At 33.1% G+C, this 21,806-nt stretch overlaps 2 protein-coding genes and 1 long non-coding RNA gene across 7 annotated transcripts; 2 read left to right on the top strand and 1 right to left on the bottom strand.

Moving 5' to 3' along the window:
* Positions 1-973: 973 nt before the first annotated feature.
* Positions 974-6,084, bottom strand: LOC123889863 (beta-glucosidase 11-like). The gene is made up of 13 exons (XM_045939372.1): positions 5,953-6,084; positions 5,087-5,156; positions 4,926-4,981; positions 4,580-4,655; positions 3,802-3,873; positions 3,607-3,694; positions 3,210-3,465; positions 2,763-2,878; positions 2,337-2,557; positions 2,048-2,079; positions 1,879-1,966; positions 1,620-1,710; positions 974-1,401 (listed from the first exon to the last, which is right to left on the bottom strand). The coding sequence occupies exons 3-13, from the start codon at positions 4,974-4,976 to the stop codon at positions 1,146-1,148; spliced, it is 1,347 nt and encodes a 448-aa protein (XP_045795328.1). The 5' UTR covers positions 4,977-4,981; positions 5,087-5,156; positions 5,953-6,084; the 3' UTR covers positions 974-1,145.
* Positions 6,085-10,432: 4,348 nt separating this feature from the next.
* On the top strand, positions 10,433-15,785 carry LOC123889862 (beta-glucosidase 11-like). The gene is made up of 13 exons (XM_045939371.1): positions 10,433-10,738; positions 11,913-11,982; positions 12,124-12,179; positions 12,343-12,418; positions 12,627-12,698; positions 12,813-12,900; positions 12,981-13,269; positions 13,360-13,475; positions 13,874-14,100; positions 14,219-14,250; positions 14,379-14,436; positions 15,137-15,227; positions 15,358-15,785. Exons 1-13 carry the CDS (start codon positions 10,520-10,522, stop codon positions 15,590-15,592), a joined length of 1,629 nt encoding a protein of 542 aa, XP_045795327.1. The 5' UTR covers positions 10,433-10,519; the 3' UTR covers positions 15,593-15,785.
* Positions 15,786-17,155: 1,370 nt separating this feature from the next.
* On the top strand, positions 17,156-19,949 carry LOC123892979. 5 transcript variants are annotated; one of them, XR_006803320.1, is made up of 7 exons: positions 17,159-17,454; positions 17,709-17,831; positions 18,492-18,537; positions 19,006-19,182; positions 19,269-19,355; positions 19,455-19,697; positions 19,841-19,943. It is a non-coding gene; the product is annotated as an uncharacterized LOC123892979 (long non-coding RNA). The 5 variants fall into 5 exon arrangements; XR_006803318.1 differs by having other exon boundaries at positions 17,158-17,454; positions 17,729-18,537; XR_006803322.1 differs by having other exon boundaries at positions 17,158-17,454; positions 18,430-19,182.
* Positions 19,950-21,806: the final 1,857 nt, after the last annotated feature.

Here is a 21,806-nt window from a genome sequence, read left to right as displayed (position 1 = left end):
ATTTATACTTAACATTTTTTGCTTAAAAAAAAAAAACATTTCTTATATTGGAATATACGACTCTTTTATTCTATTGATATTATTTACAAGTTAGTATTGTTATTTACAATTTAAATAAAAGATAACTCTCGAGTTTTTTTTTTTACTATTATTTATATATTAAGGTTCATTTTTTATATTTGAATAGGTCTTTAAACTGTTTGGGACGACCCTAGATAGAATTAATATCATAACACCCTAATATCTAATTAATGAATAAAAAAAAGGATTTGTTTTGGTGATATAATGTTGGAGGCCAAGCTGGCACTTAAAAGATTTTTTTTTTTTTTTTTGACTTGCACTTAAAAGATTGTTTGTTGTGATGATCTGTTGGATTATAGCTTGAATTTACAACTTTAATGTCTGCATCAAACTTATGCCTTGATATTCTTTGTTGTGAACTATTCATGATTACGGTAATGTATTATTGATCTTATGGATTGATCAATAGCATGCCATGTGGGTAGTATTTGGTGTTAGAAATAATATAAAATCATTGATGTGTCCCTATCCGAACAACTTAAGTTTTTGGGATAATCGGTCAGGGGAATGAATATTCTTCAAATGTTAAATTGGCAACAAAGATTAAGTAGCATGTCATATCTTGATTTCATATTGTTGAGGGATTCAAGTCAACAACTTGAATGACCACATCAAGGTGAAAGCATTAAGAATCAAATTCTTATGAACTTATGGTTATATTATATATGCACAGTTAGAATGTGACAAAAAAAATCATTTTGTCACACATTATTAGTATATATAGGAATTTCAACACATGCAAGAATAAATTTACTATACTATTTATCTAATGGTAAAATGAGAGATCTTGGGTTTGAGTCTCCGTTAGTATTTCTGAAAGAAGGAAAATATAAATACTTTTATAAATGTATGCGTTCTAAGATCTTTCCTACCTTAAACTGAGACATCATCCTCACATTTTAAATTTTTATCAGAAAAAAAATAAAATCTAATCTACTATCTTCATCATATAATAGTACAGATACATAATGTCACATTGTTATAAAAATCAACTATGTTTCTTTCCTAATTTTATTCATTCACGTGGTAGCACAAAGTAGCAAAATCTGAACCCAAACTAGAGATTACTTGGCATTATCCAGCAAGGATGCATGTGAAGGAAAAAGTTGATTCTTACCAATTTCAATTGTAACCTTTGGATCCATAGGTTTCCTCTTAAGAAAATTTGTGTACCATTTAGCAGAGAGTTTAGGTTGTCTCTTCAAACTTGGATCTTTCACATTAATGTAATATAAGCCATAACTCATTTCATATCCACCCAATAATTCAAACCCATCCAAGAAGCACCAAACAAAATAGCCTTTCACATTTGATCCACTCCTTTCAATGTGTCAAGAAAAAAGAATTGTTAACTATTTAAAATAAAGTAGATATATTACTATGGTTTTAAATTGCGGCCACAATATAATTGATTTTGAGATCTCTGCAACTACATTGCCATTTACAATTGCAATTTTGACCGCACTTTCCACAATATAATAGTTTGTTGTGTAACCGCAATTTAAAATCATGAATATAACACTTTAAATTTGAAGTACCTTAGTGCATTAGCCATGGCCCCAATGTATTCATGCAAATACTTCACCCTAGACCAATCATCCAATGATGAATTACTCAATGTTTGTTGACCTGCAAAACTCAAAGACTTACCATACAAATGAATAATAGGAAGGTTTAATTTGTTGATAAAATACATAATGTGAAGATTTTGAAATTAATGATGAATAGAATAATAATTTCATTTATTTATTAAATAAAAATATAAAACAATCATGTCATAAATTTGAAAATTGTTACCATTTTCTTGTATGTAAATTGGAAAATTTCCATAATCTTTCTTCACCGAGTCTAGCACACCTTGCAACATCCATGGTGTAATCGGAACCTAAAACCAACTATTAGGGTAGTGGAAAATATGGTAGCTTCTTCCTTAAAATAAATGAATAGAGGAACAAGTTGATGTTACCTCAAATGGAGATGTATCATTTGTTGTAAGTTCTATAACAAGAAAAAACATTAATTAGTTATTTCCATTCCTCAAAATTTGAGTTGTGTGCAATCACAATCTCATGCAGCCACACAATCATCAACAGCGATTATCGTTGTATCAAGATCAGGCAGTTTGATTTTGATTTTTTTTAATTCTAAAATACTAAGTTTGAAATATGGACTGTGCGATCTTAATTCAACTAAAAAAATTTCTACAAAATTGGTTAAACAATTAGAAAATGTCGAGGAAACAGCTTAAGTCATACGTATAGTTTCCACTTCTATATCTTCCATGTAATCTCTATCCTTGATTTGTTGGATGGCAGGGCTGTTCTTAACATAAAATGAGAAGTAAAAGTTTATTCCTAAGAAGTCAATTGAGCCTTTGACAAGGTTTGATTCTTTTTTGGTGAAGGAAGGAATTCTCGAACCAGCATTCTTTTTCATTATATCAGGGTAGTCACCAAATGTAAATGGGTTTAGGAACCTGCAATAACAAATGAACAAAGCCTACTTGTTCATAACGATGTCTTTGCACTGTCAATTTTGCCTTAAAAAAGGCCTACTTGTAAGAATTAATGTATAATTGAAAGATGCGACACAAAAAAATGTTGGATTGCTACTATAATTACAGTAACATTGTAAAGCAATCAAGAGAGAGACATATCATGATCAAATTGTTACTAACTTACCACCCAATCATGAAATCTTGGACCCGTTGAGTGGCAATTATATCTTCACTAGTATTTGTCAGTGGCACAAAACCAAAAGTAAGAAGATTAAACCCAATAAAACCATGTTGCGTACCCTGCACTTAGTAAAGATTGTTTTGAAAAACATATTAAATGATGATTAAGACCATTTCAAAATAACATCATCACGATCATCTTATATGTTATTGTTAAGAAGTCTCACATCAGTTGTGAGATGACCTGGATATGTGTTTATAAAGTAGAGGCAATCTTAACCTTACAAGCCAGATTTGTAGGGGTGCCTGCTATCAGGTTTCTGATCGAGCCATCCATTATTTATATCCGCGCCCCAAGCCTAATAGCGCTGGGCACGACGGGGTGGCTTCTTGATTATGATTTAAAATGAAAACATAAGGTCAAATGAATAACAACTCGAGTGAATTTTACCTTATATTTTTTCCTATACAATCTTGCAGCTGAAGCATGTGCTAATAACATATGATGAGCTACCAAATATGGCTCAGTCGACGAATTTCCCCTTGAGCAGTTAGCTTGAAAAGAAGGAGAACACCTCTGCGGTGGTAACATTCCAAGATCATAACCAAACGATGCATACACATTGCCTTCATTCACCGTCGTCCAATACTTAACTCTATCACCAAATTCTCTGAAGCACACTTCAGCATATGCGGTGAAATCTTTCCTACAAGCATATATCATACATAGATATACATGTTAAGCACAATAAAAACTAGTACTCTCGATTTAAATATAAGGAAAAAAGTATACACAATCTAAGAGAAGACGATAACACAAATAGAGACTTGAAGTATGGGAAGCATACACAATGCTTCGATTAACCCATCCTCCGTATTCATCCTCAAGTTTTTGTGGTAGATCCCAATGGTGTAATGTAACATGTGGTTGGATTCCTACATGATGTAGAAACATTAACAAAAATTAATATACATAAGCATTGAATGAATCTCTCTTAGGTGTTAATCAAACTCCAAAATGGAAATGTAGTCTTCACAAGAACCATGGCTTATCAATTCATTTATAAGGTTGTTGTAATACTCTAATCCTTTGGGATTGATCGGTCCTTTTCCATCTGGAAATACATGAGAAGAAGATGGTTAGAACAATAGTGGACATAATAGTTTAATAATGTTAGACAACTATATTCAAATTGAGTTAGAGATTTTTAAGTTAAACCAAATCAATTGTGTCAAGTACAAATAACTTTTGCCATTATGTTAGTGTTCGAACAGCAACCCTGGTTCATAAAAAACATATACGAAAAACGCAAATAAAGAACACGTGGGATTTTATCACATTGTTCGGCTATTGTGTCTACGCTAAGCTGGCCGAAGGGTCAAGCAACCCAAGCAAGGACTTTAGGCCCCAAAATTTTGGAAAAATGTCTCAAAAAAATTTCATTTGGTTATAAATATATACTACGACAATTAAATTTCAAGTATTTCTTTAGTTGAATTGGTAACGTTAAAGGCCTCAAATTCTCTTTACATATAAGTTCAACCCTTGATCTTAGTAATATTTAGATTTTTTTATTTATTTTTCATAAAGTCATATGTAATATTTTTTGTTTGTTTTATAAGGCCTCCCAATAGAAATTGCTTTAGGCCTCTAACTATGTTGGGCCGTCCTTGTGTCTACGACTCATCTCCGGCAGCAGAGTGGCTACACTAGTCCCGTTCGAGCGGCCTGCCCCTTTATCAGTAAACTTTAAGCCATACCAGACCCAACAGTTAGCTATTGATCATACAATCTCTCAAAAAACATTTTGTTGATCTTACCTGGAATAAGTCTTGACCATGATATCGAAAATCTATAGGCATCTAATCCCATGTTGGCCATGAGTTGCACATCTTCCTACAAAAAATCAAGGTCTAGTATGAGGTGTGTTATTCAAACACAAATTTTGAAACACAACTCTCTTTCCACTCACAAGCACGCAAAACGAGGTATGCAAAAAATATTAAAAAAATCAAAAAAGTATATTTGTTGTATTTTTGTCAAATAAATATGTTTACATAACATTTTCCATATATGATAAAAATTGACTAAGGTGTCGTTTGATCCATGTAGCCTAAGCCTACCCTACTTAGTGGAATCAGATTTGGTTGTTATGCGCTCACATACCTTATATTTGTGATATTGGTCACATGCAATATCTCCATTACCTTTGTACATATGCCCTGAAATAATATTTTACCAATTCAATTTTTATTTCAATGAAACAAAAGTATATAAAACAAATATGTATCGAAAAATGAAGTATATATGTGAATAGAGTACAATACCATTTCCAGAATGGGAGAAGGTATCCCAAATACTTGGCTTCCTGCCATCTTTATTAGCCGCACCTTCAACCTTTCACAACACCCAAACTAACATATCAATAGTGTTCTACTTAAATCTTTCTTTTTGGTCATATACGAAATGAGAAAGTCATTATAAACTCACATGCACAAGTGAGGGAACCGGGGTTCGAACCCCGATCATGATGTGCGGTCCAACAATTTCGGCATTTTTATAAACTCACACACACAAGTGAGGAAGTTGGTCGGGGTTCGAACCGCGATCATGACATCTGACCTAACAATTTCGGCATTATTTTACCAGTTGAGCTACTCACATGCACAAGTGAGGGAATCGGGGTTCGAACCCTGATCTTGACGTCCGACCTAACAATTTTATAAACTCACATACACAAGTGAGGGAGCCCGATCATGACGTCCGGTCCAACAATTCCGGCATTTTTATAAACTCACACATGCAAGTGAGAGAGCCGGGGTTAGAACCACGACCATGACGTCTGGCGTAACAAATTCGGCATTATTTTACCAGTTGAGCTACTTATAATTAACAATTTTGGCCTTTTTTTTTTTTACTGAAATTAGCACCAGAAAGAATCGAACCAGAGACCTTGAGAGGAGGACACTCCAAGGTCCGAGCCAACACCATTGGACGAACAAGTGGGTTTGCTACTTATCCTAATGAAGGTAACTAATATAATCAACTAACATCTAATCACAACTAACTTATAACTAGTTTGACAATATTAAACTAATTCTAATTAATATCTAAATTATCTCTAACACAGAAACATAATCAAAAGAGTAGCACAGAACATTAGGAATTGAAAAAGACAGAGAGAAGAACAAACTTGGTAAGCAGAGGTTGATGCACCAAACACAAAGTCAGAAGGGAATTCATCTCTGCTCAAACTATAAGCATTACCAAAATGAAGAAGGATGATTAATAACACTAATGTAGCAGCTAATAATTGGATCAAAACCATATTGTCTCTGCTGATTTTTTCAGAATATTAATTAATCAAACTTATATTTATTGCATTTCTTTGTAGTTAACGTCTACGATTTTGTTTTGTGTGTGAATCTAATTTTAATATGAGATGAACTACTACTTAATTAATTTATTTTCTTCAGATCTGCTTTGGGGGTATATACATGTCATGATTCCACTACAAACACTACTAAATAAACATGTAACGTGTATTACTACGTGTTGATTAACCAAAAGTGTTCAATGTTCACTACATTTGACTTTTATTCTATTAACTTATTATAAACGTATCTTTCAGGTCATTTTCTAATTGATATACACTTGTTAACACTAGGTTTTTTTTTTGATAACATAGGGGCCTAAACCCAAGGGAAAAGACAAACTACAAAGAGAATGAGGGGTGAAAATTCTCATTACATCAAAAAAGCATGGATTTTGGGAGAATCCGGGAGGAACAATTTCTTGGCCAGACTTTACTTACTTTGCGACCGAACTCTGGACTATTAGGACTATTTTTCCTAGGAACCAGAGGGTTATAAACAAAATAAAAAAGACTAAAATTCATTGGGCATGATTCAAAAAAATCATCCCATGCTGATACTCCATTAAACACCCATGATTTGCCAATACATCTGCACAATAGTTAGGTTCATGATAAGAGTGACGAACCACAACTTCCCACTCTAGATTCATAAGCCTTCTAAGTTCTAATATGCTCAACAAGAGATCTTCCGGCATGACTACTCTTCTCTTTAGAGGTGATATGCTTTACAACAACGATAGAATGAACACACAATTCTACCTTGTTAAAATTCAACCTTCTAGCCTGTCTAAGGTCTTCCAAAACTCCAGGACTAAATAAATTGTGCCATACCCAATGTGCTTTGTAAATCCTCCCAAACATTAACAAGAACCATATGAATTTAGTTTCACCCAACCAGCCATGGGAGGCATCACAATAAAATCACGTTTTTTTGAGATGTATTAATAGCTTCAATTGCCTTGTCTACCAGATCATAGTCCTTAATATTCTTCATTATGTAATGAGATTGATGACTTGGCTTTGTATATTCGTCTTTGTGTTGTTCTTTGTTGCGCCATGGCTAAGACCCATCTTGCTCTTATTCCCATTTATTATTCCTGCTTGAATGATGCTAATCTTAATTGGAGTTGTTACGGAATAAGTCACATTGGACCTCAATGTATATTGATCCCTCGAGTGATGATATGAACTTTAGTCCAGATGAGAACATTATGAAATATTGATAGTATTTTATTGACTTTAATTGTATATTTGGTCATTTATCTTTATTTTAGGTTTTAAGTTAGTCTCTTATTTTTTTTAAAGTTTTAAATTGGTCCCTTATATTTTCTTCCGTTTACTAAGTTAATCCCATTCATCAATTTTTTGACTAACACTGTTAGATTTCGACACATGACAAACGGAAAACACACGTGGACAGCCACATAGGACGACTTATCTAGTCATGTGTCACATCAATTTCTTTTAATTTTAAAATTAAAATAAAGAGGGCGGCGTGTGGAGAAGGCCTGGGGTGCGCGGTGCGCTGAGCAGACCACCTCAGCTCTTCTTTCTCCTCCTGCTGTCGGAAAAAAACTGGTTTGGCCGGAGGTGATTCCGGCGCAGTGGCGACACCACCGGAGTCACTTTCGGACCTTAAAATTGACAAATGAATATGTCATTTCACTTGAAATTTCGCACTGATTATGAATCCGAACTTAGATTTCTTAGTGGAAGCTTAGATTTTAAATTTCGAAGAAAAAGTTTCAAGAACATAAAAAATCGCAAAACACGATTCAACCATAACCAAGCAAAATTAATCAGTGGAAAAACTTTAAAACATCATTTAGATCATGAATCAAGTGAAACCTACCTGATTTGAGCTATGAAACGTTCTAACCGATTCAAGCATTTTCTTAAGCACTATGAACTTCGAACTAGGTGTTTCTTGATGGATTTCCTTGCTTTTTTCAATGGATTTCAGCTACTGAAGCTTTTGGAGTTTTATGAATTTTTGAAGCTTTTGGATGAAAGGAATTGAAGCTTTATGAAGGTTTGTGAATTTTTGATGAAAATGATGAAATTTTGGATGTGAAATTAAAAGAAATTGATGTGGCACATGATTAGGTAAGTCATCCGATGTGGTTGTCCACGTGTGTTTTCCGTTTGCCATGTGTCGAAATCTAACGACATTGGTCAAAAAATTGACGAAAGGGACTAACTTAGTAAACGGAAGAAAAGATAAGGAATCAATTTGAAACTTTTAAAAGATAAGGGACCAACTTAAAACCTAAAATAAAGATAAGAGACCAAATATGCAATTAAGCCTACTTTATTTTAAGGAGTCTATTTAATAAATGTCTCTAATAGCTCTTTAAGATGAGATAGGATCACTTGACACTGAGTGTCAAAACAAACTTTAACACCAAATCTTGTCCCTTCATTTGTTTTAATCCAAAGGCTTATATTTATTCATTCATCTATTAATTTTTGCGATTTAATACATATGATTTATTTCCTTTTTGTTCATTTTGATATTTTTCGAAACACTCTCTCTCTCTCTTGCTTTCTCGACATTGTAAGCTTCAGTATTTTTTTTTTTTAACAATAAAAGCTTCAGTTTATATATCAATTATTGTGACTTGACAATTATATGTGTTTCTATTTGACAATTATATGTTTTTTTTCTCTATTTTTTAATATTGTAAGCTTCAGTTTGCTTTACGTGACAAACAAAATGAGAAGAATGTCTTTCTATTCGATCATGGAATAACATTGTTTTGCTTTCTATTTGATCACCATCATATTCTATGGATATTACAATTTCCAATTCCTTGCGAGAAAGAAGCAAAAAAAAAAAAGAAAAATCCTTCCCCATATAGGTTGAAGGACAGAGAACATGGGTTGAGTACTAACCGATTTGGATTTTATGGCAATAATTACTTACCAAAATTAATAAAAGAGTACACCCACACTCTCCAAAGCAAATATTTAACCTCATCTCACAACACTTTAATAAAAGAGTACAACACTTTAATAAAAGAGTACAAGAGAAAAACAAAAAATCAGATATAAGCTTAAAATATTATTGACTGATGCATCTAAAAACAAAGAATTTAGGTCCAGTATATAGTTTTGGTTTCCTCCTTACTTCATCACTCTAAACGATGTGAGACTTTTCTAATAACTAATTTGTTAGTCTCCTTTATTTTAAAAACTCAACGATGTCGACAATCAACCACAACACATATAACACTTAATACAGTTAACTTAGTGCATTATCTATATATGGTCCCAATGTATTTTTGCAAGTACTTCTCACTCTAGACCAATCTTTCAATGATAGAATTACTAAGTGTTTTGTGGCCTACAAAACTCAAAGACTTACTTTCATACTCATACAAATAGATAAATATTGTGAAGATCATTTTGAAAAGATGGAAAATTGTCTTACCATTTTCATGTATATGAATTGGAAAATTTTATAGTCATCATGCAAGGAATCTAGTACCTGTTGAAAATTCCAGGATGTAAAAAATTAACACATTAATGCTTGTAAAAATAAATCAAATTTTGTTGAGCACAAGGTTCAAACCAAATGAGCTGGCCAAACGTCTATGGTCATTTTGTCCCTGATTTGCGCCGTTTGATCCTTGATCCGGCCCTTCATTTCCACTAGAACCGCCTCAACGAACCACCGTATATGTTTATCATGGTTCAATTTTGGTCATAAAAAGGGATTGAAAACACACAAATGCTAAATAAATTTTCCTTTGATTACTTTATGCTTAAACTTTTGCTTTCTAAAGGAATACTTGATTAAATTTAATGATGCTTCAAAACTCTTCTTTATGTGTGGAAATTAACTTAAACCTTGTCACAATCTACTTTAAATCTACTTTAAGATTATGAATCTATTGAGAATGTTTTGTCTTTTGATAATGATTGGGTCATAAACCAACACATACCATCAACTATACCTTACACGTAAAGTAATTAAGCTCTTGAATAAAGTAAATATGCTCTTAACCAAGACATTACTGGTTAATGAGCTCATCCGGGAGGCCCTGGTATATGCTCTTGAATCGTTCGGGAGAACCTGAGTTTGATTCCTGATGTAACAATTTTTGTCCAGACTTGAGGCCCCCCTTCTTCCAAAGGATTAAAACTTAAAAGAATGCTCTTAACCGAGACATTGGACTCAAATGATTAATAAGCTCATCTTTAGACAAATTGGTTGGGAGAACCTGAGTTTGATTCCTGATGGAACAATTTTTTGCCAGACTTTACTTACTTCGCAGCCGAACTCTGGATTACCGAGGTCCCTTCTTCTGAGAACCAGATGATTACTATATGATACACAGACAAAAACAAAAAGCATATACCTTAACTACAATGAAATGTAATGCATATAAGCTTGATTAATTGTCAGAAAAACACAGCTGAAAGCAGAAGCAAAAACAACATGGCTTTGATCTTGAAGATTTTTGCTTTGACAGAGTTATTAACTATTGCAACAGTGTTAGTAGTAATCATCCTCCTCCTTCCTGGTACTGCTTATAGTTTAAGCAGAGATGAATTCCCTTCTGACTTTGTGTTTGGTGCATCAACCTCAGCTTACCAAGTTTGTTCTTCTTTCTGTCTTTTTCAATTCCTAAAATATTCTGTTCTTACATTTTCTTTCTGTTCATGTGTGTATGATTATTCTATACAATATCACGTCTTGGGATCTCGCGTCATGCCACTTAATAACGCTTGGACTTCAGGAGCAGAATCACTTCCGACCCAAGACAACCGGGCAATGACCTTATGAGATGCAACCAAGACGGAAAATTAAGACAGGACGTTTGCTCACAAACAGCTCCTCTTCTGTCGAATTTATCCTGCAATATAGGCTCAATAATTCAAATGCAACACCAACACCTAGCCGATAGAATCCTGCACAGATAAAAGACACAAAACAGCATAAACAATATACAGGATCCAAAACTAATTATACAAAAATTCTGCCGCAAACCAAAGTAAAGTGCACACCGATCCAGCAACTAAGCACAGCGCAGCAGACCTGAAACCTTCTGCTATATCTAAATACAGTGCCGCCGAGTTCACCAAAATGAGACTAAACTGATATGCAATATCCTTAACTCTTAACTGAGACACACTGACTCTGTTATCAACACTCCAGAGTCCAGACCAGCTGCAGCTGCAAGATCACCTCTGCTATGGCTATCACCACCAGCCAATTCCTCACCCTATGTGCTTCCTAGCTAATCCACTGAACAAGGGGAAAATTGGATCCTTTAGATCGGTTTTTCAAAATTCTCCATGATAACACCTTCACCTCCTCTGCTACTTTCTCCCCGACAAACCCTTCTTGTTTAGAAGTATGACATGTTAGAGCATTCTTTTGTGACACTTTTTCTATTGAAAAAAGTTAGACCATGTTTATTTCATATTATTTAACAAAAATTAGTTGTAGGATTTTTTATCTGTTTACTTTGGCTTTGAAAAAAAATAAGACACATGTAGATTCTCATTATAATAAAAAGCTACTTTAGCTTCTTCTGAGAAATAATATGATTATAATAACTTTGGTCAATGAAAAAGAGTGTTTATTAATATTCTATTAAAAAAATGTTTAATAAATAATTATTATTGTAAACAATCTTAGTCATACACTTAATCTTCATCATACAATCATAATAGTTGAAATTAGGATTTCAGTAGAACAAATTTTGAATGTCTGTGTAAATATTAACTTTTCTCAAAACTTATGAATATATTGGTATTGGGGAAAGGTTGAAGGTGCAGCAAATGAAGATGGCAGGAAACCAAGCATATGGGATACCTTTGCCCATGGAGGAAATGGTATTGTCCTCACTAGCATATAGTACTTAATTTCTTAATCAGGTTTAATTTATCTTTTTTTTTTGGTTACATCAGGTTTAATTTATCTATTATTTTGCTGAACCAAAAGTTGATTAGTTAAAAAAAAAAATATATTTTCAGCTAATATGTACAAGGGTGATGGAGATGTTGCATGTGATGAATATCACAAATATAAGGTTAGTGACTGTAGAGCATACACAATATTCATCTTATATATTGACCAGAATCAGATACATTAAATATACAATGAATCTAAAAAAATGCAATTTTGCATATAAAGTGTCACAGAGGGAGTATATATACTGGATTAAGAAATTACATGAACTTGATTTCCTGCAGGAAGATGTGCAACTCATGGCCAATATCAGTTTAGATGCCTATCGATTTTCAATATCATGGTCAAGACTTATTCCAGGTAATAACTATCTTCGAGGGAATTTGAACTCGGGCATTTGAAGTTACAACTTAAAAAGTCAACCTCTTACCACCGACCTGATACCTTATGGACAAACAAACTATTTGTACTTGACTTCGTTTAGGCCCGTGAATGTTTGACATCATTTGAAAATATTTTCCTAGATTAAACTGTTAATATGTGATTATTTTTCTGATAATCTTACCAGATGGGAAAGGACCAATAAATCCTAAAGGACTTCAATATTACAACAATCTTATAAATGAACTGATAAGCCACGGTATGCGAAGACTGCATTTTTCTTGCAGAGTTTGGTTAACAACTACAAGATGTTCTTCCAACTTATATGCTGAAAAATTTGATTGTTATTAATGTTTAATTCTTCATCTTGTAGGAATCCAACCACATATTACATTGCACCATTGGGATCTACCACAAGCACTTGAGGACGAATACGAAGGATGGATTAGTAAAAAAATTGTGTATGGTTCCAAAACTTAGTTTCTCCTACTTCAAGTCTCTATATTGTGGTTAACAGAATCTATATATGTATGCTTTGCAGGAAAGATTTCACAGCATATGCTGATGTATGTTTCAGAGAATTTGGTGATAGAGTTAAGTATTGGACGACCCTGAATGAGGCGAATATGCAAGCAATGTTTGGCTATGCTTTGGGAATAATACCACCACAGAGGTGTTCTACTTCTACTTCTACTTCTACTTTATCTCTAGATCCTTCTTTTGTAGCTAACTGCTCAAAGGGAAATTCCTCAACTGAGCCATATTTGGCGGTTCATCATATGTTGTTAGCACATGCTTCAGCTGCAAGATTGTATAATAAGAAATATAAGGTAAAGTTAATCAAGAAGGATGTATAACTTAAATAATCATCATTGATCATGTTATTTTGAAATGGCCTTAACCATCTTTAGTAAGTGCAGGGTTTGCAACATGGTTTTATTGGGTTTAATCTTCTTACTATTGGTTTTGTTCCACTGACAAATACTACTGACGATATAATTGCGACTCGAAGGGCACAAGACTTCATAATGGGGTGGTAAGTAATCATTTGATCATGATATATTTCTTGATCTTCGGTGTTTTTCACGATAAAATTTGTTAAGAAGTCCCACATCAGATGTGAGTTGGTCTGGACATGGGTTTATATGTAAGATGCAATCCTCACCTAACAAGTCGGTTTTGTAAGGTTGAGTTAGGCCCAACGCCCATTTCTCTGATGGTATCAGAGCCTCTCCAAAATTCGTTGGGTCACCCCCTATCGTGAGGGGGTGTGTTAAGAAATCTCATATCAGATGTGAGTTGGCCTAGACAAGGGTTTATAAATAAGAGACAATTATTAGCCTGATTCAGGCCCAACACCCATTTCTAAGAAAGTTATTGTCACAAATCACAATTACATTAACTTTTGTAAGTATACTTACTTTGTTATTGCAGGATTCTAAATCCATTAACATTTGGTGATTATCCTGATACAATGAAAAGGAATGTTGGATCAAGGCTTCCTTCTTTCACCGAAAAAGAATCAAATCTGATGAAGAGCTCAATTGACTTCTTAGGAATAAACTTTTACAACTCATTATATGTTAAGAACTATCCTCCTGAAAGCAAAAACATGGAGGATAGAGATTACATGCAAGATATGGCAGTTGAACTAATTACAAGTATGTTCTAAGCTGTTTTTCTGACATTTTCTATTTGCATAATCAATTCTACATGGTGCTAATTTACCAAGTTACTTATACACAAATGTCTCATAATTAATGTTCTTTCTTGTTGTAGGACTCATTGAAAATGATACATCTATAGATGAGGTAACATAATAATGCAGTAACAAGGAATTGTTCCTTCCTATTGTAATTTATTTGTGCAATTTTATAACCAATTGACCAGCTATAGTTGGTTTAGTTTCCAATTATATGTAACCTTCAATTTTCAACAGGTGCTAGATTCTTTGAAGAATGGTTATGGAAATTTTCCAATTTACATACATGAAAATGGTATGTCAATTTTCCATCCTTTCAAAATCTTTGTACAATATTTATTTGGCTTAAATATATTATTGTTCCCTGTTTTAAAAATTATATACAATTTTCCATCCTTTCAATATTTCTTTTACTTTTATTCTCTGAATTTTGGTCCTCGTCTCATTTTTGAGTTATTTTTCTGATAATGTGTTCTATTCATTTATTACGTGGCAACGCTTATTAGACATACTTTTTGCTGATGTTAAACAGTGTGGCCTAATAAGCAATGCCGCCTCATAAATAAATAGATCGCGTCATAAAAAATGACCCAAAAATTAGATGGGGAGCAAAACTTAGAAGAAAAAAAGTTCATTTTTATTAAGATAAAGAGAACTAAATGTGCATTTAATCCTATTTGTTTACCTTGGACACTATGAGCGCTAGCAAATACACACATCTCAACACACTCTTTTTTATTGATTAAAATTCAGATGGGTTCCATAAAAACTATATGGGATCCACATTATTTCACGGACCCATATGAATTTCAACCAATAGAAAAAGGTGTGTTGAAATGTGTGTGTCCCTACCATTATTCATCTAAGAAAACAAAAAAACAAAAATTTGTATTGAAAAACCATATTTTACTTTTAAGGAGTTGACTATACTTTGACATCAGTTAACATTTTTTTTTTAATTTAATTTGTATGATATAAATTTTTGAGTTTTGCAGGCTACAAAACACTTCGTAATTCATCATTGAATGATTGGCCTAGGGTGAAGTACTTGCATAAATACATTGGGACCATAGCTAATGCAATAAGGTACTTTTTTTATTTTCAAATATGTCTATGATAGTATGCATTAACATTACACTTCCACTTTATTTTAATTAGTTTTAAACTTTTTCATGAATGCTAATTATTTAATTTTCTTTATTTTTGACACATTAAGGAGTGGATCAAATATAAAAGGTTATTTTGTATGGTCCTTGTTGGATGTGTTTGAAATATTGAGTGGATATGAAGGAAGTTTTGGGCTATACTACATAGATTTGAATGATCCAAACTTGCAGAGACAACCTAAGCTCTCTGCTAAATGGTACTCAAATTTTCTGAAAAATAAGACTATGGATCTAAAGATTACCATGGAAATTGAGAATGATACACCATTGCCTTTAGAGAATTAGAGATATACTTGCTATAATGCCAAGTAACCCTCTAATTTGAGGTCAAAATTTTATGTTTTTTCCTACCATGTGAATGAATAAAAAGGATGTGGTTTATGATGTTGAATATTAAACACAGTAGATTTTTATCAACAAAATATTATGTACCTGGCTTATCATATTATTATTATGAAAATAGTATCTTTTATTATGCTTGCATGTGTTTAAATTATGGACATGACATGTAAGTATAGCTCAGTTGATATCGCATTATATAGGTAGAGATTGAAGTTTGAATCCTAAAATGTGACATCCCAAATTTAGTTAATAGAAGGGATATTAATTAGAGTTGTGTTGGCTTAAAATTTAAATGAAAATATGTAGTCATGTTAACATGGTATCAAAGAGTTGTGTTGGTTAGAATCTTGGGATTGAGATTCACTGCAGTCCAAATTTCCTGCGGTTCCCAAAGTTTACACATAAAACTACCCCTTTTATTTTTTTGTTAAAATTATATCTTATCTCTCCTATAAAAAAAATCCCCTCTCTCACAAAATGTATTACTGCACCTTTACCGTAGTATTTTCAACTGCAGGAAATCCAAACTGAGAATCTTGGAAGTTTGATGACAATTGTTACTCAACCTTTGCAATAAAGCTTGATTGTTTGCGCTCACTTTGTATGTTAGCTACAATGCTAATGAGCTCCCTTTATGACGAATGTTTGAGAGAATCTGAGTTCGATTTCGGATGTAAACAATAAGTGGCCATATTTTATTTATCTCGCAATTAAATTTTGAATTATCGAAATCTCTTCTCCTGAAAACTAGAGGGTTAACACAAAAAAAAGCTACAATGCTAACACTATCAAAAATTGATCAAATAAAACAAAAATAGTAACATTGATTCAAATTTAGTTAAGGTTACTATTCATCCAATTATTTCATTCATAAATCATAAACAAATATATACTAACCGGTACACAATTCATAAAGAGGTCGAATAAATAGAAACCCCTAATATAGACCTCAATTTAAAGGACCATCGGTTGACCACAATCACTAGTGGAAAAAACACTTTATAGAAAACTTCTTAGGTCGGTTATTGTTGCCACCTGACTTAAGAACATGCGCGGTGGCAACTCCGTAAATAAGTTAAACTTTGTTAGGTCGGTTCCGCCGTCAACGGACGTAATAGAGATTAAAAAAATAATATTAAATTCAAATAAAATTCATTAATTTATAAAACCTTCTTGTTAAGTCAAGAGTCGGTCAACTGACTTAAGAAACATCTTTTGTTAAGTCAGGTGGCGCTTAACTGACTTAAGAACGCATTTTATTAAGTCAAACTTCATTCACCTGACCTAAGAAGTATCTTTATTTTTAATAATAAATTGAATTATAATATAATGTGTGGCATATGAGAATCGAACTCATCCCCTTAGCATAAAAAAAATTCTAATTTTTTTTTTAAAGAAAAATCTTAATCTTTTAAAAATTAACAAATATATACCTTTTGTTTTACAATTAAAAAAAAAAAAAAAAAACTAACATTGTCAAAAACAAATATACCCATCAAACAAAAGACTCACTTCATTCTTCATCATCATTTACCAAACTTACCCCTTCACTGGAAACCCTTTGTAAAACACAAATCCTTCATCATCTTCAAACTCGAATCCTTCACCTTCAACGTTCAAACTCGAAGCCCTTTACTGCAAACCCATAAATCAAACTCTTCACTGCCTAAAAATCGAAACCCTTCACTGCAAATTCAAAACCCTATTCTCGTCAAATTGAAACATGATTCTCGTTGCCTTCACCGGTCAAATTCAGAAACCCAGGAATTTTCGCTCAAACTCTCTTCACTGCAAACTGTTTGCTAGTAATCTCCAAACCCTGACTTTTGAATTTCAATTTATGTTTTGATTTCTTTCGATTTCAATTTTTGTTTCCATCAATTTCTCTTTTTGTTTATTACTGTATTATTATTATTATTGTTGTTATTATTATTATTATTATTATTATTATTATTATTATTATTATTATTTATCTTTCTATATTGTTATAGTTCATCTTTCATATGAGTATTAACTCTTACTGAGATGACATTTGTTTTTGTTTTTATTCTTGTTGTAGTAATTTGTTCTATCTGACAGTGAAGTTTATGAATCTTTCTTGTGAAGGAGCCGTGTTTACCTGTATATACACAGATTTTCACAATTTTATATTCAATATAGCTTCTTGCCATTAAAACATAAGGTATGTTCTCTCTTGTCCAAAAATGTTGGATTTCAATTATTCGGGCCATCAATTTTTCATTGAATTTCTTACTATTAGGTTGTTTAAAGGTTTCATACTACTCATGTTAAGGGAAAATTTTGAAATGTCATGTCTTGGTTCAAACGGGGGAATAGTAAACGAATTTGTTTGATTTTTGGCGTATAATGTACAATACATATTAAAAGTAGGTCAGAACAGGACTTAAAATTTTACCCTTTGGTTATCTAATTCTAGCTTCCTTTTCTCTGTGCGCCAAATAGAATCATGGTTACATAGAACAAATACAATAGAATTAACAAAGTAGAAGTATTTTATTTATTTTAACACCAAATAAGATTATGAGTTATGGTGGTAGATGTGGAGGAGCGAGCACTCAAAAATGTTTGTATTACACATGTTTTACAAGTCGCCTATTTGGAGTGAAACTAACAAGATTTCAATCATTTTGGATTTTATCAATCACAACTATTATCTTTTAATTTTATGCCTTTGATGGTTATGTTCATCAACTGCTTGCTTCTTTTCTATGATTGCTACCTTGTGTACATTCTTACTGAAATGGCTGGAAGTACATCAGATGACTGAAATTGTGTTCACTCAGACATGTGATGCAACTCAGCTTCTTGCTTTTATTCTTAGGTATCTCGGTTTGAAAGCCATCCCAATTAATGGTCATATGAGTCAGGTAATTTTACTAGACATCTTGCATTATAATTGTAATTTGTTCTAAAATTTCCTTTGTTTTTCCCCTTGTTATTATTGGAGGGCATGCTGTGTTAGATGGTGTGATTCTTTAGCAGCTTCCCCCCATTATTTGCGTTTGTAGGTCTGCCAATGCCACCATGATATCTCTCATTTATATTTATATTATAATATGTTTCTTCTGACAGCCAAAGTATATAAGTTCAAGTATGGGGATTGTAATATTCTTCATTGTACTGACATAGCTAGAAGGGGACTAGATATGGAGTGGTTTACTTTGTGTTTAACTTATTGTTCAGTTGTTTACTAATCTATAATCCTCTTAGTGTCATGTTATTTTGCATTTGAATTATATCTCTCAATGCTACATATATAATAGACCCTTAGTAAGTTGATTAATATGTTTGATTTGTCTAACTCGTTCTCTTTTGATGTTGTTGTGACCGAACAGAACTGCATTTGTTGAGGTTGTTACCAATGTTGCACTTTTGCTACATGAGGGTGTGAAGGTCTGTGCTCAAATCAGTTTGGTTTTGCAAGAGGTCAAGGTGATGTGCTCCCAAAATTTGCCAAATCTGAACGAAGCTTGGGGTATGCTAATAAACTTGTTAGCTTCTAAACTGTTATGGTGAGGATGCGGTTTTATTGTATTATGTTGCTCTGAATCTATGAAAGGAATTAAAATGTATTCTAACTAAAATCTCATGATTTTAGGATGTACAAAATGTTGCTTATAAAGCTGATTGGTATGTTGTCTATATAGTGTGCAATATGTCACAATCTATGGAAGTTGTTCATGAGGTAATTTTCCCCCCGCTCCTAAGTATTGTTGTCTCTATGTAAACCTTTATAACTATTATATTTAAATTAGTTCACTTTTAATGAACTTTTTCTTAACAGTGTTGGAAGAGTGAACTTCACATGTCTATAGAACTGATTTATATAGAATTGGAAGAGTCTGCATCAATATACTTTGTTGGAACTTGCATCAATATACTTTGTTGGAACTGAAGTTTCACATTGACAAAAGTATTTACTGACTAGACGTTCACATTTGATCAGATTCAATTTTAGAGCCAAAAGCAACAAGTAGTTATGAATGCGGCTATTATATCATCATACACATGTTGATCATGGACCCAAGTAAGTAAGATAATTTTTGTATCAAGCTGTATCAATTGATTAATACTATTGTTTATCTAATTGGTGCAAGAGAAAACAAGCTATAGTTCATGACGAAATTTGGACACAGATCTAAGCTTAAGTTTTTTATTCTTTTTGTCTAGGTACCATTACAATTTTAATGATATGCAGTTGCCCCAACACATTAAGAAGGGATATGAATTTTATTTTATTTTTTAAAATTTTGTTCAAGATTTAGTAATTGTAATTGTTAAGAGTCCCACATCGGTTGAGATATGGCCTGACTAAGTGTTTATATACTAGAGGCAATCCTCACCTTACAAAACCGGCTTGTAAGGTGAGGATTGCCTCTAGTATATAAACACTTAGTCAGGCCATATCTCAACCGATGTGGGACTCTTAACACACCCCCTCACGCCCAGCACTATTGGGCTTGGTGCGTGGATATAAACGGTAGGTGGCCCGATAGCGGAAACCTGATAACAGGTGGCCCAACGGATCGGGGAGAGGCTCTGATACCATCTTAGAAATTTAGAGGCCTATACTCAACCACAAAAGCTAGCTTTAGAGTTGAGGTTTGCACTACATTTATAAAGGCTATCTTTGCCATATCTCTAGCCAATGTGGGACTTCTAACACACCCCCTCACGTCCAGAACTGAACAAGCTGGAACGTGAGATCAACAACAACGGGTGACCCAAATATGGGAGGTCTCCACAACAAACAACAAATGGATCTAGGATAGGCTGTATCAGAGCCTCTCCCCGATCCGTTGGGCCACCTGTTATCAGGTTTCCGCTATCGGGCCACCTACCGTTTATATCCACGCACCAAGCCCAATAGTGCTGGGCGTGAGGGGGTGTGTTAAGAGTCCCACATCGGTTGAGATATGGCCTGACTAAGTGTTTATATACTAGAGGCAATCCTCACCTTACAAGCCGGTTTTGTAAGGATGAGTAAGGCCCAATACTCATTCCCACAGTAATTGTTTTTTAAGACTTAGAATAATTCATTATTGTGCGAGTTCTGTGTGTGTTAGAATTGTAATTAGTTTGTAGTTAGTTACTTATTTCTTCATGAGTGATATTACCCCTTAAATTAGTTTGTAAATTTGTTCTTATGTAATTAAAATTGGGCAAAATTAATCTCATTTGGATATTTGGTTGGCAAATGCAGAGCTACTAAATTTTTTAGTAAAGAAAATGTTGTTTGCCACGATTTAATTGTGGCTATTTTTTTTTTAAATTACAGTAATACTTTTTAGGTCGGTTAAAACTTTAACTGACTTAAGAAGTCAGTTTTTTAAGTCGGGTCAAAATCTGACTTAAGAACTTCAAACTTCTTATGTCGCCTTTTCTTAAGTCAGTTACGGGACCGACTTAAAATGTCATTTCTAACCGACTTAAAAAGTGTTTCTTAAGTCGGTTCAAAACCGACTTAAGAATTCAAAACTTCTTATGACTGGAATTGTTAGGTCAGACTCGGAACCGTCTTAAGAAGTCGATTCTAACCGACCTAAGAAGTGTTTTTTCCACCAGTGAATAAATTACTTGCAATAACATGTCACTATTATAAGGGGGTATCAACCTTGTAGGACTTGTAGAAATTTTATTTATATTTGAAAATTATATAGAATTTTTCTAATCTCTCTTGTCATCAAACTCTCCCATAATTTATTCCCTTCAAACTCATTCTTATGAATCTTAAGCCACTACATATAAGTTTTCTAACTACATGAATGACTATTTTCAAGTCACAGAGAATCTAAACAATTTTAAAACTATAAACAAATCTTTCTTGAAAAAATCAACAACATTGGTAACAATGCGAAACAAGAAAACCATAAATTAGTTAGTTGATTACATGTCCAACATGTCTCTTGAAAAACTAATCTCACACCTTATAATGATGACTAGCAATTTCATGTAACTTATTGAGGTTCATCCATGGTCCTTTAAATGGTCCATATTAAGGGCTTCTTGAAGAAATTATAGTATTATCTTAAACTTTACTATAGCAATATTAAATGGAAAAACCATCTCGTCTCTAGCTTATTGATTATCATGAGTATCCCCCTACAAGAGCAAGATGGTTTCTCATTTAATAACG

The sequence above is a fragment of the Trifolium pratense genome, linkage group LG6 (genome assembly GCF_020283565.1).
Source record: "Trifolium pratense cultivar HEN17-A07 linkage group LG6, ARS_RC_1.1, whole genome shotgun sequence".
Lineage (NCBI taxonomy): Eukaryota > Viridiplantae > Streptophyta > Magnoliopsida > Fabales > Fabaceae > Trifolium > Trifolium pratense.
This window is presented reverse-complemented; position numbering and strand designations above follow the sequence as displayed.

What these genes read in the sequence shown, in the direction of transcription:
- LOC123889863 (XM_045939372.1), bottom strand. Translation starts at nt 4,976, where the DNA reads ATGTACAAAGGTAATGGAGATATTGCATGTGACCAATATCACAAATAT. An exon ending in ACCAATATCACAAATATAAG is followed by an intron (nt 4,656 to 4,925) that starts GTATGTGAGCGC and finishes GATTTTTTGTAG; the next exon opens with GAAGATGTGCAACTCATGGC. An exon ending in ATGATACATCTCCATTTGAG is followed by an intron (nt 1,967 to 2,047) that starts GTAACATCAACT and finishes AGTTGGTTTTAG; the next exon opens with GTTCCGATTACACCATGGAT.
- LOC123889862 (XM_045939371.1), top strand. Translation starts at nt 10,520, where the DNA reads ATGCATATAAGCTTGATTAATTGTCAGAAAAACACAGCTGAAAGCAGA. An exon ending in GGCAGTTGAACTAATTACAA is followed by an intron (nt 14,101 to 14,218) that starts GTATGTTCTAAG and finishes TTCTTGTTGTAG; the next exon opens with GACTCATTGAAAATGATACA. An exon ending in AATTTACATACATGAAAATG is followed by an intron (nt 14,437 to 15,136) that starts GTATGTCAATTT and finishes TGAGTTTTGCAG; the next exon opens with GCTACAAAACACTTCGTAAT.